Here is a 22,841-nt window from a genome sequence, read left to right as displayed (position 1 = left end):
GTAATCATTTTTAGATATTAGCTTTTCATTTTAATTGAGAGTCTGAATTTTCTACTTCAACAAGTTTTCTTCTTTGGCTCGTGGAACATATTTCACATGAACCTAAGGGGAAGACTCAAATCAATAACGACAATAAAGGGCTCAGGCAAGCTAGAAATAAATTGTGCGTCTCAGCTGGGAGTTTTCTGGCACTTCATATCACAATTAAGATATAAGACAGTATTGTTTGGGAAACAACACACAAACGTTTCCGATTTTTTTTGTTTTTGTTACAATAAATGATTAGCCTTGACATACTTCCAATTTATATTGTACCAATATCTCAGTATCTGGGTCAACTTTTATTTGTAAAGAATATGTTAGTGATTATCAAGAAATTATTATTTTTACTTTAGTAGGAGCATTGGTGATGATATCAGAAATTTCTTCATGTAACCTTTAAGCTAATGAAGATAAAGAAGAATCTAAAAGTTATATTTGATAAGCAATTTGCATAAACAAGAATATATTTTTGTAAAAGAAAATTTTGAAGTCCTTACCAGTAAGTTCAATTTTTTTTTCACCTGGACTATTTTTAAAGCATTATCTCGTTATTATAGTGAGTCCACCATGGTGACACTTTAATTTTCGAATATTGTTTTCACCTAACTTTTTAAGTGTGTGTTAATAGTTAAATTAACCTTGGTAATGTAATCACTTTTATATTTTAAATTGAATTTAGAGCCACCATTTAGCTACTATATGAAAGGTTCCTGTGGGTACCTTTTCCAGTTTCAGTGTCTGGTTAATTCTTATATTCAGCACAAGTGATCCATTCATACCCTAGCCTTTCACTTTTCAGTTTTTAGTGGGCCCATCTATCATGTTGAACTTTGCCTAAGGAAAGGTTCACAGGGAATACCATGACAACACTATGACTGGACTTTTGAGCAGCATATCTTTCAGAGAGGTTTGAATAAAACTATAGGTCCAAGCAGAGCAAGAGTCATTAGATCTGTAAACTCACCTATCATTATATTACAATCTTCAATTGATTTTCTGCTACCTGCCCCTGCTTGAGTCACAATAGGGTAGAGTAATGCAGATTTAAAGCATTTGACACAACACATACAGCAATCAGTTGGATGTTTACATACACTGTGCCTGAATTATTTACGCGTATTTTTCTGTTTTCCTCAGAGTCAAATGCAGGTGAGTTTCCTGACTAAAACAGAAATGAAGTTTAGTAGTAGTATATTACTGTTACTCATTATCTAAAGGATTTAGGGCTGTCATCTGCCTTACTTGATGTTGCTAACTGTGGAAATAAATCCTTAGGCTAGAGATGCAAGTTACTGTGTTATTTCTTCTTTATCAAAAAGCTTTGACCTGGTTGATCTGGTTTTCCTGCAAAATCAAAACTTTTTGACACTACTTAAAGCATTTGGAAGAATAGCTAGAAACACTCCTGTGAATGGATTTGGTTCTGCTTAAGGACACCAGTTGATATGGTGTGTTGGAAGGGGTTTGAAGCTTTTGGAGAAGTTGTCATTCTTCCTGTCCATTCTGTTCCTGTTCAGTAGCTAAATAAAGATTTTGGTTTGTTCAAAGCTGTAAGTCTGACACTCTTGACACATCACTGAAATAAGCAGACTAAAAGAGTTGAAAAAAGTGCTTTCCTTCAGTTGACTTCATTCTGCTTATTTCTGCGTTTAATATTTGAATTGAAATTTAATGACACATTTTTATTATTTCCACTCCTGAAATTTAGCATTACAGATTATTGCCAAGTAGCACAATATATGTATATTATATAAATATATATATAATATATGAAAATATATAATAATAATATGTATTATATATTTTATACATTATATATTTATTTATTTATATACTATAATATATATTTATATATATTTTTTTTCATCCAGTGTATTTCAAGGTTTGTGATCAAGCTGAAAATCACACCTAGTTCAGGCTACTGTTTAATTGGGTTTAGATTTTGCATTAGGTAGTTCAGTTCTGTTTCATTTTTCTCCTATTACTGTTCTGCATTGTTTCCTTCTTTATTAAATAGTAGAAAGTGCTAATGAGAAGTTACTGGAAAAGCTATAGGTCAATGTGGTTTAATGTCCTAAGTTCTAATTGTCCTTTTGGTTTGCCATTTCACAGTATTGAACTGATATAACCTTTAAATAAGTTGAAAGATTAAGTTCTTATTTTCATTTCTGATGTGTTACAGTAGGATAGAACTTGTTACCAAGATATTTGAAAGAAAGAATTTCATTCCATTTCTGCCTTGTAAATTAAATGTCTTGTACAAAACAAAACAAACAAAAAATATCTATCCTCTTTGAGTCACAGAAGCTGTCTGGGCTGTTCTGGATAAATTACTTTAGAATAAGATCTGTTGTTACATATTGTGTAATTGGTATTGATTTATATTTCTCTGTTAATTTCAATTATTTGTGCTTTTCTGTTGAATGAATTACATCTGTGAAAGCATGAAAGAAAGAGAAATAAAGGACAGATGTACTGTTTATAGTGGTATTTTTGTTCTGAGGGGTGATAGATATCAGAAGAGAAACATACAGTGCAACTACTTTCTAAACTTAATTGCTATAAATAATTTGATAACTTGAATATTTTAACTGCTAAGACAAAATGGATCAGAATATTATCGTACCATTAGTGATAGATAATGCACCCTGAAGCTTTTGAAGAAGATACTATACTGGGCAGTGCACTTCTGCTAGTGCTTTATAACAAGACTTATAGTCTTGCAAAACTAAGCCAAAGCTCAGAGCAGTGATACCATGCACATTAGAAGAATAATCTCTTCTGGAATAGATGCCATTTGAAGGAAGAAGTGTGTGTGTCCTTATACATATATGTATATATAAATCAGCAAACTCTGAGTTTACTCAGACCAAAACATGCAGGAAGCTAAGAGATGCCAGGCAGTATTATCAGACATCCCAAGTCTACTTATGGAGACTTATATTCTACTTTAGAATGTTTTTCTTTGATTTACCTGAAATACTAGTGAGAATAGGGATTTCTTCTGAGATGAGACAACATCTGCTTAACCTATGTGAATGCCAAAATAAGCAACTGTTTTTGTGTCGTCTAAGAACCTCTTAAGTCACAGAGGAAATACAAGGCCTTTAAATGAACTTTAGGGCAGATGGAAGTGGACCTAAGTATCCGTCCCTTGGTAAAGACTCAAAGTTAATGCTTATGCATTATTTTTGCACTTAACTCTTTTTGTAAAATTCTGGAATGAAACACTCAGCGGTGTTTTTGACTAATTGCATGTGTCTTGACCTGTGTGGAATGCCTCGTTGCAAATAATGAGACTTTCTCTGATTCACTTTGACCTACAGTATCATGGAGTTCATGTGGGGAGAGAGTGAAAAGAGATTACACTTTGGAATTGGTACAGGAAATTGTGACTGATGTGTGGAGTTGAAATCCTATCTAGGAGTGAGAATATAGACAATTCCGTGAATTTATGTCTTGGGTATATAATGGTGTCAGATTTTTTTTATTTTTTTTTTTTTTTGATACCCAGCCCAGAGAGAGGAAGGCAGAAGAACATATCAAATGAAGAAAGCTCTAAAGAACATCATTAAAACATCAGAAAGCAAACAGAATATTTTAAAATCTGTGAAAAACTGTAGGGTATTTTATTTTTGTTATTTATTTCTAGTTAGTGTTTGTTGCACATTATTTTGTCCTTCAGGCAATTAAATGACATTCATCAGAGACAGATGCTCAGAGAGTTCTCTGCCATTTTCTTCCCCTGCTGAAAAAAGATGAAAAATTCAATAGCCTTCTGACTGTAAGCATTAAAAGAGTACAACTAACACATTGCCAGTAAGCTGCATGCACTATATTGGCAGAAGTACACTGCATGTAATTGTGAGGATATTAATGATCATTTCTTGACCCTTTTTGAATTCTCCTTACTTTATGGGTAAAGCATTGCAGACAGTTTTTGTTTGTTCATTTGTTTGTTTCCAGTGATATAGCCAGGAGTTATTTTAGACCATTGAAGTTTGCAAGCTCTAAGTGCCAACTCAGCCAAACTAAGTAACTAATAATACATTTTTTTTAATGTTGACATTATTTTCTAGCTTCAGCGTACAAGTGGACACAATAGCAAATGAATCTACAAATGAAATAGTTCTTATTTTGAGAAGTGACTCTATAGTAAGTTCCTCTTGCCTTAAAGGAACATTATCTAGCTTTCTTTCCTTGCTCATCTTGCAGATCTTAATGCACTGTTACTGCCTCCCTCCCCTTTTCTGCTTGATGTGGCTTTGTTTTAAATATTACCTTTGATGTCCAAAGTTGGCAACTGTATGGACGCAACCATTTCCTGGAGCCATTCATGATCCGCTCTGAGGAAGAAGCTGATCTGTTCTCCCTTTTCTCCTTCCCTGCAGAAGTAGTTGCCAAACTCATTCCTCCTTCATCTGCTGACAGGCAAAGAAAAACTATGGCATATCGTTGGTTTAAGGAGAGGGATAGAAAAGATGTCTGTTACTGCCAAAGCATGGAAATTCGGCAGCTAGTAGTGCTGTGTTTCTCTCTAGCCAGCACAGTAGGAATCTGGGGTGCTAAGCACCATTCAGTATTTAAACACCTCCTCACAAATCTGTTCCAAAACAGAAAACAAAGGCTGGATGAAGGCATCACGAATCCAAAGATTCAGACTTAAAACCATGAGTTAGAACTCATTCGTTAGGTAATGAGCTGAGTCTTCTGCTCAAAGTCATACCTTCAGCCACTTAAGTCCATTAGTGAGTAATGGGTGCAGTACATTACCTTCTGTGCATGGCCTCCCTATTTTCTGGTGGTAACAGCTATAGGCGAAGTGAACACAGAAAAAGTGTTAACAGCTTTCCTATATCCGAAGTAATTTTGAGAGTGACTAATCACAGAATGGCTGAGGTTGGAAGGGACCTCTGGAAGTCATCTGGTCCACACCCCTGGTAAAATAGAGACACCTAGAGCAGGTTGACCATGATCATGTCCATGGTCAACCTCTCTCAGCTTCTCCTCATAGGAGAGGCTCTCCAATCCCTTGATCATCTTGGTGTAATAATTTGCATGATTTAGGTAAGAAGAAATATAACGGGGCAGATAATATCTGGAGTAATTGCAACAGAGATGAAAGAAAACCCGATGAACACAGATAAATAATTAATCATGTATATGTAAAAATCTTTTTTTAAAAAGGAAAGAAAACAGGAAAAGGAAGAGATCCTTTAGGGTTATGTGGTAGGGTTTTAGTTGTTTGTTTTTTTTTTTAATATAAAAAACTGACAGTGTTTAACTGTACAAGATACTCTGTCATATCAAACAGTGGGATGTTATAAAAAAAAAAAAAGGCCCACAGAAGTCCAACTTGACAAGCCTCTTTCTATGTCAGCAAAAGATTAATGCATTTTCTCATCAGTTTGTGTGATTTTTATTTAAAAACTTTCCTTGTTAGAACAGCATTTACAACTATTATTTCATAGTTTTTCACAGGTATTTGATTTCAAAGCTCAAGAAGGAAAAGTACAAGGATTACACTTCAGAAATACAATAATGATATGGGTGGGTGGATAAATATATTTAATTGCAGTGTATGTCATTAAAAATCACCACTTGCAGGAGTCACTTTCAGTATCATAATATTGCTGTTTATTCAGTCTGGATAAATAACATAGATGTTAGTTGATTTGGTAAATTGTTTGTAATCATACAGTACTTTTAATGCTGACAGCATCTTCTGTTGTTTTTAGTGACAGTCATTTTGATACTTGTGCACAGCTTTTTCCCTTTCTGCATTGATGAAGAAGGTCACTGATTCAGGAGTGAAATAACTCAACCCTTTCCTCTTTAGTGAAAAAGAGTTGCTAAATTTCTTGGCAAGATTGGTTAATGTTACTGATTTACTCTTTTACATGGTTTTACGGCTAAACTGTTGAACCTTCACCTGCTACTTGCATTTTTGGACTTCAGACCTACTTTGTGAATGGCATAAATGCAAATAAGGAAAAATTTCAGACTCATAGGAAAAAAAAAAAAAAAAAGGCAAACAAACAAAACGCAACTTACTCTGCATGTTCGCTGTTTTTTACTTAAAGACAACCTACCCTACAGAAAGCTTGCCGGAAACTGGTTATCTCTGCACTGTAAAGAGACTGGAAACAAATACAGATGAATGCCTTTGGTCCTTCAGAAATTTATATTTCATTTTCAAGAACTGTTCACTTGGAAGTTTCTAACTTCACTTTAGACTCGCTTCACTTCTGTTCACCTCATTGCAGCAACTGCACGTGTTCTAGTGATTTATCTATTTTATTACTGTTCTTTGTGAACTAGACTTCTTTAAAGAATGGGAAAAAAATAACCAAAATACATCATGGTAGCCTCTTGTGCCATAATATGCATAATGAATTGCTGTTGTATGGATAACAGGAGGGAAGAAAAGTCTGATATCTTATAGCCAACTATTTGTAAATGACATAACTGAGAAGTAGAAATCAGTCTGTTGCATGGTGCTCTCTGCAATGGTAGCTCTCTGTGTCAACTCTCATCATTGTTGACTGCAGAGAAACTGCCCAATCCAAGCACTGAATAATGAACTGATTCTTTAACAACCAGCTGTTAGGTCAAGAAAGGTCATAAAAGACAAGATATGTCAATTTTCTTTGAACAGTATGAAAAAATTCCACTAATTTCTACATAATAGCACATAATAATATTAAGTTGTGAAGAAAAAAAGATGAAACTGTCCAAGGTTAAACTTCTTGTGAAAGCATCCATATCAGTCACAGAGCCTGTGGGAAATACCTGCTGGTAACAGAAAGAGACAAATTTACAGTTACAGCATGGCTAGAGACCATGGAAGAAATGTGTTTCTAGATATATGGTCATACTGTGATAAACTACGTTCTATAGCCTACACATTTTCAATCAGCCTTTAACCTCAAGACAGATCCAACCATGCTACTAGATTTTGGAAGATGACTCGTGTAGTGATAATTCACTGACCTTGAGTGAGTGTTCTTTTTATATTGAGATGTCTCTTCTTGTGTTACCAGGGCCCAGGATGTAATCTGAATATGCTGAGAGTGTTGAAGTGTTGAATGTTAAACACATATTATAATAGGAGTACTACAGAAAAATGAATTCATATATTCTTTTTAGCTTTAATTTTCATATTTCTATTAGACATAATATAAAAACAAAGAGCTTATTTTTGTATACCTCTTTCTATTGCATAAACTATGTTTCTGAAATAAACATTTTTCATAGTTTGTTCATTCAGTAATTTTAGTATTTATTTTTTCTTCTTTCAGTAACTTCTGGTCAAACTGTTGCTGTGGATACACAAACCAGGGTAACCAAGGAAACCACCACCTTCAAACCAGAAATGCCATCTTCTGTGCTTTTGGAGATTCCAGCCTTGGCTGACTTCAATAAGGCATGGGCAGAACTCACTGACTGGCTTTCTCGACTGGACCGAGAGATAAAATCTCAGAGAGTGACAGTAGGTGATCTTGATGATATCAACGACATGATCATCAAACAAAAGGTATGAGAAACACTGATTTTTCAAGTTGAAAGCCTCATGATCTTTATTCTGAGTTAAATCATTTCAGCAGGGAACACAGGAAAGATGATAGACTGCAATACATGTAGTGGTTGCTTAAGCTACTTTATCCCATAAACATATTTACTGGTTAAAATAGTAAGATAATTAAGTGGGGGAAAAAAAAAAAAAACAAAAAAGGTGTTTAATATTTTCTATGGTACTCAAGGAAAAATATTTAGCTTCCGATTGCTTGTGCTGATGGTGTAGTAAGATGGTGATATATGCCAATGGTTGAAATATAAACCTCAGGAGAAAAAAGGCGTGACATATTAAACTCCAGATTGCCAGGAGAAAAGATACCCTGTTTCATACCTTTTCTTGTGTTGTTTCTGTAATGAATTTCTGAGAGGCTTCTATCCTGTTGCTGTTGGGTTATGAAAAGCTCCTCGGTATTCTAACGAAAAAGAATAGCTTATTAATGCAAATGTTTTGTCAGCAAAACTGCATCAGTGTTACTTATCTTTGAAAACACAGAAAAATATAGAAATGCATGTGCAAGGACGAAAAAAAAAAGACTAACTTTAGCTACTCAATAGCAATAAAATTAATTTGTTATTATGCAGTTGAAAGTAATTACCTGCCCTCTAGATTTAGCATTGCTCAATATAAAACATTTGGCTTGCCTGTGCAAAACTTTTCTGTGTTAAATTTCTATTTGGTTCAGTTCTAAACTGAATTTGGGACTCTCTATTATAAATCACTCTTCTACTTCTTCCTCCTCCTAATAGAAAGATTAATTTATTTTAAGGAAGATATTGACATTCTTTCTCTTTGGTTGAAGTAAAAACAGAAGGAGAAACAGTGGACAAATTTTGCTTTACTAAGCAGTTTTATAAGAAGGTGTATATTAAAATACACAGATGTCTAGTAGGATTAGTTCTGTTTGTTTTCTTGAATTTCTTTTTTGTCTGTGATTTTAAACTTATTTTTGAGACTTTTTGTTTGCTTTACTTTCTTTGTTAGTAAGAGGCTTGTTTCATCTTGTTTAATGTTTGAAGTGGCTGTTAATATTTGCTGTGTAGAATTACATAATGTTATATAAATTTAAAATTAAAACATTTTAAAAGTCATGGGCATATTTTTATAATAAGTGGTAGTTGATACATCTACACCGGCCACTAGATTAAAATAGCTGTTAAGTCACATGAAAATGTTGACTGCTAAAGAAAAGCTGTTTATTTTTTATGATTTTTTTTTGTTGTTCTGGTTGGTGGTGGTTTTTATTTATTTATTTTTTTTAGAATTTTTTGAAAAATTGTCGTATACTGGTGTTCAAAATTATATGGTTTTCTTACTTGTGCCTCATTGTGCTGGCAGGCAAAATTTCAGCTTCTTTCCTTCTGTAGATCTCTTTCAGTTAAACATGAGTTCATACTACTAACTGTTGAGAACCAGAATTGCCATTAAGGTTATACATGCTTTAAATTGAACTGGTTTATTTTCATCTTCTTAACTCAAGGCAAAAAAAGCTGGTTAAGTCAGCACTGTTATAGTCTTCCTCTCACTACTTTTCCTGGCTGGATACTGCCTTTTTTTCCATCCCGTGCTGTGCTGGTAACAAAACCAGCAGGAATATATATATTTTTTTTGGATGTGCTTACCTCTCATTCTGTGCAACAGAATGTGACATTTAATATATTCTCTGATGAGATGGAAGAATCAATGTCTAAATATAGACTGTTAACTGGCTCCCATTTCTTTAATGATCATCAGGAGAAGGCACCACTTAATAGATGGAAAAGAATATCATGAAGCTTTGATTATGTAGCTAAATCTTCTTACTGGATTATTTGGTGAGATTAACAAAGAGTTTCATTTTAGGCTTCTCAAAAAAACAAACAAAAAACAAACAAACAAAAACGCTGCCTTTATGATGTGTAGTATCTGCAGCAATGTGTGAACTGACAAAGTTGGACTTGTGGATACTAGGCTATTCTGAAAAGTCAAGCCAAAGATGATCTCAACTGGAAATCCAAAAATAGTGCTTCTCTTCCAAAATCTGTGTATTCTGTAATGATCATAGTCATACTTCTCCTATGTTTGTGATTTTAAAGTCTTTGAAAGTCACAGTATTACGCTGTGGTATGGATAGCTTGTAGCACCTCCATAGGGAGCTCTGTAAGCTTTAATAGGAATTCTGTTTTAGTATCTTGACAATTTGATTTATTTTGTGCTTTTGATTTATTTTGTGCTTCAGGTTTTTAACGTTAGGTGTAGAGTATCATCTTAACACAGCTGACCACCACCCTTATAAAAATTGATTATTATAAAGATATGCTTCCTGAAACTGTTTTATTATAATGCATGTCAAGTTGTTCACACAGAATTTAGAACACTTCAAAGTGTTAACCCTGTTGGCATGCTAGCAACCTCTTACTGTTTTGGGGTTTTGTTTCCATTTCATATTTCTTTCAAAACAAAGAATTGCATTTATACTAAGAAATTGAAATGCCAAAGCAAACATTTTAAAAACAAAGAAATCCCATATCCTACCAAGGTATGTAACATGACATTTTGCAAATCATCCAGGTAAAAATTAGTGACCTTAAGTTGTCCTTTCTTTCACAGCAGCATGTAATGTTATTGAAGCTAAGGCTCTGAGGGCATTTTGGTTAGGTTCATTTCATTCTGATTGTGTCACAAAAACACAGCCACTAACTCTGTCATATTTTTCCTCCATAAAAATTGAAGACATCATTAGCCCCCACTTGAACTTTCTTTGGAAGTGATCACAGTGAATTGCTACTTCTGTGTGAATGGTTATGATAATACAGTAACATGCACAAAGGTTAATTACAGAACAAAACAAAACAAAAAAATATAACTGTTTTAAGAAAAAAAAATGCTTTAGTGGCAGCATTCTCTTAATGTAAGGAACAGTACAACTTAAATTCTGCTAAGCAGTGCACATGCTATGTAGTAAAATAGCATACTAAATGAGTGGTATAATGAGTATTCATTTTAAACATCTCTAGTTAATCGTTCTGTCAAATGAGTGGTATGAAATGAAAATTTCATGAAAACGCATTACGTGTTTTACTTTCCATCTATGATTGTATATATCACTACATTATGTGTAATTAAAGTAAAAAACACTAAAAAGTGTGTAGTTAGGAAATTTTATAATAGCATCAGTGTCATGTTTTCATGACAAAGAAATAGATATAAGGCAGGCTGACAAGAGGCTCATATATAATTTTTCTTTAGATAGCCTTCATCTATAAGTAAAGTCCAGGAAGAAATAATGAGAATATATAATATTCCAAGATATAAGTAGCTGAAGAACTGAATTAAGTTTAGAATTTAGAATTAAGCTGCTTCATTTCATTGTCCTTATTTCAAAACAATCAAGTTGTTTTATATTCGATGGTCAGGTAGGGGTTCTTCATAAAAGAGAACATTGTAGACAGAGAACAGGATGATAAACTATCTTTTCCTGTATTACTGAAAAATAGAAACCTTTCCTTATTTAGGATGACAGAAAGCCCCTATCCAGAAACTGTGCTTTGGCATCATTATGTTTTGAAAAAAGCTTCCAGTTGGAATAGTTAGATTTTTACTGAAAGCAGTAAACCATGAGAGCTGTGCAAAGTGTGAAGATAGTTAACAATTCTGTTAAAAGAAAAACAACGAACAAACAAACAAAAATCTCTTTAAATTTTGAATTCTCTCCATAGATTTTGCATGCTGTCCATGTAAACTTTGTAACATACGTTATTGAAAACATGGGTTTGGGCTGTACCAGATGAAAATCTATTATGTAGTACAAAGTATTATAATAGTAAGTAACATTACTAATGAATTTGACTACAGCTTTTTGCTTCTAAGAGCAGAGATTGAGTCTACACTTCCAAGGGTGGCAGAGTGGATTCATCTGAAGAAAGTATGTATGTAGAATGGGACCCATAGCCAAGCTAGGTACTAAGACTTTTAAGCAAAGAAGAGGAAGAGATCCTTTTAGGTAATGATTTGTGTGGTCTTAGTCATCCAAAAAAGTTTGGGTAATTTATTTCTACTCAATTAATTTGTCAATACTCAAAAAATAGTTTTGATCTTCTGTCTATTAAAAGAATAAACAAAATTTGAATGAAGGGATTATTTTCACTATTAATTACTGAATTGATTTTTCAAGAGCTGAGGATCCTGTACAGTTGAAAGAACTGTTAATGGTAGATAATATTGGTTTATAAGCTGTGCTTATAAACAGACTTCAGATAAAAGAGTAGCTTGAGTGACATTCCTAGGTTTGAGGATTTTTTTACCTATCCTTTCCCATGGTTACATACCATGCATCTTAGTAAACAACTTTGTGGTTATACAAACATCTTAGTATGGAACCTTACAATTAATGTTCTGATAGATCAGATGAATGGTAAATTTTCTGTCCAAACTGTTTTCCAATCTAAGCTTTTGTCTAAATAAAAATGCAGATTTCTAAATTTATATCCTGCTTTTACAGAAGCCACTGTAATTGCCAAATCAAAAATTTTAGTTCTATATTGCAGGTTGTAAATCAGTGCACTCTAAATAGACTCATGTTGAATGAAAACTTTTAGATACAGCCACAGATACTTGTGTCTGTCCATACAGTTCATATGAGAAGTGAAAGCTACAGATAAGGAGAAGTCCTTAACTTTCTGGACAGTGTACTTCAAGTTCTGCATAGATATGAAGAAGTTTCATACTAGTGACATATGCATGAAAAGACCCGCACACAGATAATGTACTGTTTAAAAACATCATAGGAGATTTTACACCTGGATCTGCATGTTTTCCATTTTACTGTTCTGATGATTGGACATTGTGTTTAGGGACATAGTTTAGTGGGTAGTACTGGTGGTAGGGTGATGGTTGGACCAGATGATCTTGAAGGTCTTTTTCAACCTTAATGATTCTATGACTCTATCACGTGTTTAAAGGGAGTTCACTTGTCTAGAATCCAAGTATGGTGCCAGGAAGATGGAAGATGATATTCATACTTCCAGAATCAAACTTCAGAAGCACATTTCAACCATCCCTCCCTCCATGCTATCATGCTGCTCTAGTGGTTGTTTTTGAAGCTTCACATTCTCTATGTTCTTCTCTATCCATATAAACACAAAGTTGCAGCCATTCCCTGAGACACTGGTAGATCAGGATCCATTAGATCCCAAAGCAGGGCTAGAGCCAAAACTGATTCTGCAGCATGTTGGATGGTTCACTGGTATTTTTGTGCATCTCCTCTGCTAGCAGAACCATACAGATGACTTTATGACTTCAATGGTGTGGAAAGCCATCATTATATCTATGAATTTCACCTTATATTTTTTTTTCATTCAGGAGACTACCATCATAATTTTATGCATATTTTCAGAGTGTTGTTCAGTTTAACATGGGAAATCTAGCACAATTCTTGTTTTAGAATGTCATGCTACTAGACTTTTTAAATTGAAAATTCTAATTTATGAGAAGTACTGGAAGACTGGTTTCAGTATTTTAAGTGAATAAAATACTAATTACTGAATAGAGTCCTAAATACACTAAAAAGTTGGAATTACAAAGTTTGTATGCTGAAAGATTTTAGCTTCTTTACAGATTAAAGATGAAAAAAAAAAGTATGTCTATCAGCCTTTTATGCTTATTCTTAAAGGGTAGATCATGAAGCAGGATGCTATAGAGGGCCTGGAAATCTGAGTCTTTAAAGGGAAACAAAAGGGGGAAAAAATGAAAAAAATACCTTCTATTAGTCTGAAAATTGGACCTCAAGGTATGCAAAGTATGTGTCAGGAGACTCTTTTTTAATACTTTGTAGCACATAAAGCCAGGTGATATTTTAAAACAGGTTGACCAGCTCATTATGGTATGTTAGAGAGTATATTTGTTTTCTGCAACAATAAAAAATAAAGCTGCCTAAACACTGTGTTTTGGAGAGCAATTAACAGCCATATCCTTATTTTTCAATAATGTTAATCACTAGAACACGCATAAAATGTTACTTCTAAGGGTCTGATTCTAAACTCATTGAAATAAGAGTTGCTTTCATCATTTTTCAAATAGTTTTCAGTCAGGCTGTAAATCACTCAAACAAAAAGTACTGAATACTACCATTGTGCCTAAAGATAACTTTCCTGTGATTACTTTTATCGACTTATTGTGAAATAAATTGATTTTTTTCCCCAATTCCCTCCAAATAAGCTTCCAGGAAAAGATAAATTATCATGATTAGTTCAGCTGGCATCTTCTTAGTTTACGAAGGGAAAGGACAAGAGTGTAGGAACCCATTTACAGTTACACTTATATGCTGAGTATTAGAAATACAAGCTTTTCACTGAGGTTGCATTTTTCAGTAGCAAATATATTTTTCTGTGTTCCTTAGTCTGGCCTATCTTATAAACGACCTATTCCACCAAAACTGGACTTCACTTCTCTTGCTCTTTTATCTAAATCATTTTTTTACTATGTATGTTTGCATTCTGGTAATATGTGCAACTCAGAGACTCATCATCACACTAGACCCTAATATACAAGAAGGCATGAATGTATAAAAACCGCTTAAATCTTCATCAGTAGCGTGCATGCCCGGTCTGCAATTTAACAAGACCCTAGGCAGCACATCGAAGGAAGTGATAATTCCCTGTAGTCAACATCTGTGAGACTATACTTGGGGTGCTGGGCCCAATAAAGCTTTGCTGTATACAAGAAAGATATTGGGGGAGTCCAGTGCAGGGCCAGCAGGGTGAGCAGAGGTTGAAGTACTTGGTACATGAGGAGGGGCTGATGGTACCTGGCTTGTCTAGCCTAGAAAGAGAGAGCTTGGGGGGACCTAATTGCTGCCCATAGCCACTGGATGGGAGGATGCACAGGAAGCAGAGCCAGGCTTTACTCAAATGTGCACAGCAAAAGGTTGAGAGGAGATAGACACAAAGAATCATAGAACATCCCAAGTTGGAATGGACCCACAAGGATCATCAAGTCCATCACATGCAGCAGCAAAGGGGATTCTGATGAGATATTAGGAGAAAATATGTTCACAATGAAGAAACTGAAATGCTGGAACAGGCTGTTCAGAGAGGTTGTGGGTTCTCCATCCTTGGAGATGTTCAACACTGGACAGTGCCCCATGTAACCTGAAGTGGCTCTGAATTTGGCCCCATTTGAACAGTAAGTAGGTAGGGCAAGATGATCTCTGAAGATTCCTTCCAGCCTAAATTATTCTGTGATTATATATGAATGCAATTTGTAAAGAGCAAGGTTCTGTACTGTATATCCCATCAGTCAAGCACGTTTTAAAGGAAGGGAAACATGGCTTTATGATACCTTTGCACCCTTCCCACCTCATTTTCAGCCCTCTAAGGACTGAAGTAGTCCTTGTACATTTTTAACAAATTATTTAATTATAAATACTAGTGAGGATCTGTATCTGACAGTTACACTAGTGTTAAGGGGCTATATTTTCTATTCATAGTAATATATATTATTAGCAAAAGTAACAAAAAAGAGCTGTGTGTGATTTTGTTTTTATTAGGAAATTGTGAGAAGTATAAAAGCAGCTTGTTTCTAAATAATCATGCAATGTATAAAATTCTAATCTAGTTGTAATCATAAAATGCAAATTAAAACTAGAGGGACCAATTGTATATTTGCTTATTTTATGTGTGAGGAGATGGAGCTCTTCTCAGAGAAATAAGTTTTCCTCTGTAAGAAAATAAAAACATCAACTCCCAGCAGAGCTTCCTAATAAAGCTCATCTTGAAACACAGTTCTTTTATGTAGGAAAAGAAAACGATCCCAGAATCTTAACTAAAAAAGTCTACTGTCTCAAAATGTGCCCTATTGGTTTATTCATGTGCCAAGGGTGCTCTGCTACTTCTATAAACACTGCTTAATAATAATATAGATTCAGGGATTTGCTAGCAGATGGACAATTCCCTCTTGAGGCAGAGCAGCCAGCAGTGTCATTATCATCCTTTTTCATGGAGGGATTGTTTCAAAAAAAAATACAACACACTAGTTCTTTAAGCTGTGGGATATGTCAAATAGCGAGTTTCTATTGACTTAGCTTCTATTCCAGTAAACTAAATTCTTGGAATTCCTTATGCTCTTTTCCCCATGGAATGCTATAATAATTTTTGCACTTAGAGAAGCTCTCATGGAGAGCTTTCTGGTGATTTACTGGTTATACTGTTTCATAACGTTCATGTGAAGTAATCAGAACCACTGCATGCAGAAAGCCAGTGCACAATGGAATGTCAGCAGGAGACAGGTATCTAACCTACTAAGGCTCCCGTGAAATATTTAAGTTTTATGTTATGTAGAGCTGCTTAAGGTAAAATTTATAAAAACATGCTAAAAGGAGCAAAGGCATCATTGTTTTCAGGGACACAGGGGTCTTGAATACCAATCTCCATTCCCTAACTGCTATACACATTTATTTCTTCATTTGATTTACACTTGGCATATGTTATCACAAGTTCTAAGATGAATAAACTATGGTTCTGCAGAGGGAGAGAAGTAATGAGACATTTCACGTCCTGGGAGGTTGATATTTTTGGGGACTGAGGAGAAAGGGACACCATGCTCTGAATTTACCTGCTCATCACACCATTGCCTCACATTCTTCCTCACCTTTTTGGAACATGGCTGGTCTGTTTTCAGTTGCCTAGAATCCCCTTTGGCCCATCTATTTTACAATAGAATCTGCTTTTGTTTATACTAAACTGAATTTTGGCAAGTAGAAGACGAGGACAAAAAGACTGATTTTGCTTAACACCTTTGACAGTTAATTTCCTTTGTTAATGGTTAACAATATGTTGGAGAAATGCTAGATTACTTTTTTCTTTTTTCTTTTCTTTTTTTTTTTTTTTTTTATAAGTCCATAGGGGGAATGATTGTGTTTGCTTTTGTTTTGTTTGATAGAAAAACAAATCTTCCTTCACTACTGCAAAAATAAACTCTCAAGTGCTCCTATCTGCAAACAACAAATTTACAATGTAAATAAACAATATTAGTTTTGCAGGTTACTATGCACTGCAATGAAATCCAAGAAAACGGTTGAATAAAGAGTGAGTTTGAAATATGAAAATATTTCCATTAAAAGCAAAATGACTACATTTTCCTAAAGAAATACTTTAAAGCATCTTTCTGAATTAAACCAAAGAATTCAGCACTTAAACAATTGAGTTCTGAAGAACTTAATTAAAACAACAACAACAACAACAAATATTTCTGTAGTATATTCTGTAGTAAGCTATTTCAGCTTACTCAAATGTGTCATCTCTCTGTAGCTAGCTGATACAATAAGCAAGGTAACAAATCAATTCATAGAACTGTATTCTTCTGCTTTTTTGGACCATTGCTCATATTGAGCTAAAAGATCGACTTAGCTTATCGCCACGGCACCCACATGGTTCATGTGTTTTCTGCTTATATGAAAGATTTTGTGCAGCCAAATGTGAGTTTCATCCATAGTGGTTTAGTCCACTGAGCTCCCAACTTTCTTTTTCATGTTTCTGGACTTGTCAAATCTTCCAGCTGAATAGAATTCATACTGAGGTTCATAAAGATCAAATATTGCAACTATCTACTCTATTTGCTTAAGAAAAGTTTTGCTGATAGCTACATACACATAAACAGACTCAGTTGCTACAGTTATGTGCTGCTTACAAAAGTACAGCTTAAGAAAAGATAATTCTTGTCAATTTTCTTTTCTTGAGGGATTATTGTAAAACCTCCAACCAGAAATAGTCATTAAAAGGAAGGAGGACCATTCAGGGTGACAAGAAAAAATATTTAATATTTGCCATTCATTTTTGTGTGCTTGTCCTGGTTTCAGTTAGGACAGAGTTAATTTTCTTCCCAGTAGCTGGTAGGGTGCTATGTTTTGGATTAGGATGAGAAGAGTGCTGATAACATGCTGATGTTTTAATTGTTGCAGAGCAGTGCTTACGCTAAGCCAAGGGCTTTTCAGCTTCTTGTTCTGTCCTGACAGTGGGCAGGCTGGGGGTGCAGCAGGAGCTGGGAGGGGACTGACCCCTAGTTATCTAGGCAAGAGCAGAGTGTAACTATCCTAAATTTTCATTGTTGATTTGCTAACGACTACAGATATTAAGCTTTTTGATGATGTCAATTCTTAAAAATCAATCATGAGTCAAACAATCATAATATGAATCAATCATAAATGCCCTTTGATCCACAATAGTACAGTGCAATGCTAACCTTGGGTAGATTTCCTTTTAAAAACTCCATTGAAGCAGAAATTAGGTAATAAAAACAATACTAGAAAGATGCTGGAAAGCAAGAGAATTGAGAGTTGTAATTGTTCAGCATTTCACAGATCTGCCTTGTTTGCTGATAACAGGAATGTGGAAAGTGATTAACAAGAGAAAAAGAATACAACTTAATAAAAATAATGAAAACAAGTAAGCAAAGAACCATACAACAAAACACACCAAGTCATACCAAAATACTACAGTAGAATGGTCAAAATCATTGAAATAGTTGTAACTGATTTCTAGATATGAAAATGTTTCCTACATAAGCAGAATGAGTTGAGAAAAAAAAAAAAAAAAAGATTCCATCTGAGGTTTTTATAGCTATATATACATGCTTCTCTGATTTATCATTGATTAGACCTTAACTGCCTAAAATTCAAGTATTCTAATTCGATTAAAAGCTTGACCAAACTCATCTCCAAAGTCAATAGAAAGAAACAGGCATATCTGTGTTTTAGCCCACGGTTCTGGTTCAGAAGTGGGCATCTAAAGCAGGTGAGGTGATTTGCTTCCTGAAATGGCTTGCTTCTCGCAATACATATTGGGTAACAAACTCAGATATGGATACCTACTCTTGGTCCAACTCATTCCTGTCTTTGTGGTGGGGCAGATTCCTACTGGAAAATCGGAAGGAGCTAGCATATGCCATGGGCAACACAGTGACTCTGAATGCTCTGAGTGAGATTCATTACATAACTCTGCAAACCAAGCAGTACTGTGCAACAACCAGATCCTACCATTCGTTAGCCCTGGATATCTGAACCAAAAGATCTCTATTCCAAATGATGTTACTCCTTTGGAACACTGGAAAGCTGCCTGATTTCCTTCTGTCTGATCTACATGTCTTCTTTGTCACCCCTGAATACCATAGCCCCAGGTTATAGTTTAATTTGGAAGAAAGGAAGGAAAGAAGGAAGGAAGGAAAAGAAAGGAAGGAAAAGAAGATCATGTTACAATATTATTCGTAGTAAAGTGAAAAATTGTGTTTTCATGTTCAAAGTGTCTTCTTTCTGATGTTTTAACAGAACAGTTTGACACCGTTTCTCTGAAAAAAAAAAAAAATAAGATCAGCACTTATTTCTAATGACAGTAGAAGCTGGTTTTAATATTTTGGAAAAAATGTTTTTGAAGAAGCACAAAGATCCACTTTTGTTTCTTGTTCAGAGAAAAATCTGTTATATTTTTTGCACCAAGAAACAAGGAAGGTTAAAAAAAAAATCATAGAGGATGAAATTAAACATTTCTCTGTTTGGGGGGAAGAATGATGGATTTTGGCCTGTTGTGACTTTCCAGAGATGCCTTACTAGGTATGCCACAGAATCATTTATTCAGATAGTTTGAAGGTGGCAAGGTATGGAGCTAGGTCTCAGTGTAAATGTCCAACGTTTCAACATATGTTTGAGCATGTGAGTAGGACTTTTCTCCTTTGTGGCATCTTATCAGTGTGTCTTAAATTCCTACTGAGCATCGTGATCAGCACTGATAGGATTTTTAACTGTTCTTGTAAATCCTTCTACCTCTTCATATGTGGCCCATATGGCATAATATTTCTGTGATGAAAACTAGTATATTTGGCACATTCCTGTAATGATATTCAAATGTGGGATTCAGCTCTGACAAAGTGTTCTGCAAAGAAATAACAGTACATCAGAACCCATAAGAATTACTTGTTTATTTGCCTGGTAGTGTGTTTTCAGATGGAGCTTTTTTGCATGACAATCAAATGATATCTACACATACTAGGTGATAACTCTAAGAGCTTAACTGCTGTGAGTCAGTTTAATAAAAGTAACTGTCTCAGACATTGCTATCTTGTAAATATTCCTGGATTAATTTAGAGCAAAGTAAATTAGTAAGCTTAGTATCAATTTACTAAAGAGGATCTCTTGTGCACACTGGTGCAAATCAAGAGGGAGTGCTTTGGAGGCAGTGGAAGATGAAGAGAGAATGAACACAGCCAGCTGGCCCATTTGAGAAATGGCTGTGAAGTACATCATACCATGTCGGGCCTGATGCTACAGCCTCAGAAATGGCACTTCTGCTTAGCTGTAATAAACTGCTTGTTCCAGAACTATGTACATCTGCAATAATAGTCCACAACAGGTATTGTTGATAGGATCAATGTAGAGAGAACAGGGTTTGCAGGAAAAGAATAAGTGGGGTTTTGTACATTTAAATCATAATAGTGGCGATGTATGTGGATGGAAAAAGCTGCATATTTATAAGTGGTTTCAACCAAGACTTAGGTCATTTCTTTAAGCTGGGGAAAATATATCTGAAATTGCCTCTCAGGTCTTATGGCTGTGGTTAAGGGAAAACAGGTGAAATGTTGGTGGAAAGTAAGGGATAGGAAGAACAGGAAATTGAAATGTTAAATTTTAAATTGGGAAAGTTTGCAAGCCTGTTAGTTTGTCTCCTTTCAGACATAGGCATTTTAAGATCCATATAAATGAAGGGCTAAAATTCAGTGAAGGAGAAAGATTTATAAGATAGAAGGTTGCTTATGTTTTTCTATCTAGATGAATTTATGCAAATGTAGTGTCAGCGTGTCCTGTCATGTCCCCACTTCCACCGCTCCTCTCTCTCCTACCTCCCCCCTTCACCCAGATTGAAGAAGTTTTTAGATGATAAGGTTTTCTAGTGAAGAAAAGTCTGCGGAGATTAAACATTACTTGTCTTCTGAGATTGATGTCTAACAAATGTGATTCTTTTAAGCTGAGATTAAAGAAAATCTAGCATGTTCAAACATCTATTCAGTCATGTTGGTTCATTCTGTATATTTGTCTTTATTTTTTATGAAATTATCTTCCAGTAATTCTTTTCATGGTAAGAATTCTTATATTTTAATTACGAGTATTTTTGTATGAAACTACATTGTCTCTAATCATTAGGATGATTTATACATAAACCAGAATTGTCAGTGGAGTCTAAGGAAGTTGTGCACCTGACTTTATAATTTCCTTGGGTACTCATTACCTAATTCCTTTGAAATTCTTTCATTAGACAATCTTAAAATCACAAATCTTAATTAAAATAACATGACAGCCTTTGGAGACCTCTTAGTATAGAATACAAAGCATGTATTTTTTTCTTGCAAGTTTTTTTTTTTTTTTTTTTTTTTCCCCCCACAGTAAATTGTTCTTTTGGCTTCATATTTTACTCTCTGCCTGTTTCTGAAGCGCAAGAGCAGTATGGTCAGGCTTTACTGTAGGACTGACTTTCAGGGATGCTGTTTAACAATGTATAAGATAAATGATTCTTCAGCTTTTTTGGAATGATGGGTAAATAGCCATTTAGGTTATGATGATTAATAATCAGATAATTTTCAACTTTCTTTCCTTCTACTGTCATTGCATAATGAGACTTTTTCACTCTAATTATCATTTCCAGCACAAAAAATGTCTAAATAGCAACTTTTTTTTTTAAACTACTATCTCGAAAGAAAAAAGAATGAACAGCAGAATTCATTTTCAGTTCCTCATACATCAAAAGAATTGTAATGGATTGTTAAAAATAATGTGAAAACAAGCACTTTTCCCCAACATTCAATAGAAAATGATGATCTTTTTGTTTTAATATTTTGCTACTGATTTTTTTTCCTTGGAGATATTCTGACTTCGTTTCAATCCATCTCTGTATTTCTTCTCTTCTTTTTCCAAACCTCTTTTTCTCCAGTGAGAGATGCACTAAGTAGAGAGGGTTCCTGTTCCTGTAAGAACTGTCCATTGCATATTGTGGCTCGGCAGCACCATGCTGTATCTGCCTGTGGTCTAATCTTCTGTTTGGGGAAAGGAAAAAAAAAAAACAAAAACAGTTCTAGTTGGGAAGAGATTTCCTGAAATAATGCGGAAATAAATGCTGAGAAAGTTAAAGGTTATATGTTAAAGCCGCTTTTTAGTTCTTATTTTATAATGAAGTAATCTCAGATGGTAAAAGATGGGAATAGCTACACAGAAATTTCTCAAATTTCTTTCAATTATGTTTAATAATACCTGCTTTTTTTTTTTTTTCAGAACTTTAAATTAAGCCAAATGTCCACCTCACAAAGTCATTTCTAAAACACTACATTTTACTTTTTAGTATCTGAGTATTAAAATTTCTCAAACAATTTTTTTAATTGGGCCTACGTATTTTCAAAAAACATAGGCATTCATGTCTGTGTTTTGATGAGGAAAAACTAGGACATGCATAGGCAGTGATCCAGGTTAATAAATAGAACTTTTTCAATATAGTAATACTTAAAGTTCACTTTCTTAGTTTGATATAGTTCAATGCTAACATCTCTGTCATTTAAAAATAATTCCCCCAAAAACATTATTTAAAATAAAATTCTCTATGAGAAAAATCCAGCTAAATTTACGCTTCTATCCTTGCAGTTCTGGGGAACTCTTCAGCTCTTCAGGAGCTGCTCCCACATGGCTCTGTACCACAGGGTCCATCCGTCAGGAGCAAAGAGCTCCAGCAGGGGTTCCACTAAGGGTGGCAGTTCCTGCAGATCTGGTCTGGCATGGGGCAACTGCTGAGCTCTGCTCACAGAAGCCGTCACTACAGTCCCCCTGCTACCCAAATCATGCCATGTAATCTTAATACAGAGAAACAGAGAAAACACAGTAATTTTGAATTGTTCATAAAACCTTAGAATTTTTATTAGTTATTTCAGTAGGGGAATGGAAGAGGCAAGACAGAAATAGAAATAAATATGATGTACATCAAGGTTGTGTGTGTACAGCATTTTTCAGGACAAGAAAAGAAAAAAAAACCTGCTTTGACAGGTCATATGTTGCTGACCTTTATATGAAACACATTTAAAAAAAATAATCTCATACTCTCATTTTGTAATACAGTGCATTAAATGTACAATAAAGAAACAAAATGTATTTATTCAGAAATCTTGCTGTTTTACATACCTATTATTTCTGAAAAAGTAAGATTTTCGTAGAATGGTTTAGACT

At 34.6% G+C, this 22,841-nt stretch overlaps 1 protein-coding gene across 10 annotated transcripts in view; it reads left to right on the top strand.

Moving 5' to 3' along the window:
* DMD (dystrophin) overlaps window positions 1-22,841 on the top strand; it is a 1,234,381-nt gene that overhangs the window by 882,446 nt on the left and 329,094 nt on the right. For all 10 annotated transcript variants that reach the window (XM_084305928.1, XM_084305932.1, XM_084305933.1 and 7 more), the window contains one exon: window positions 7,344-7,579. In XM_084305928.1, the coding sequence (XP_084162054.1) occupies window positions 7,344-7,579 (236 nt within the window). The remainder of the gene's footprint in view (window positions 1-7,343; window positions 7,580-22,841) is intronic.

Source organism: Netta rufina (genome assembly GCF_964035555.1).
Source record: "Netta rufina genome assembly, chromosome: 1".
NCBI lineage: Eukaryota > Metazoa > Chordata > Aves > Anseriformes > Anatidae > Netta > Netta rufina.
This window is presented reverse-complemented; position numbering and strand designations above follow the sequence as displayed.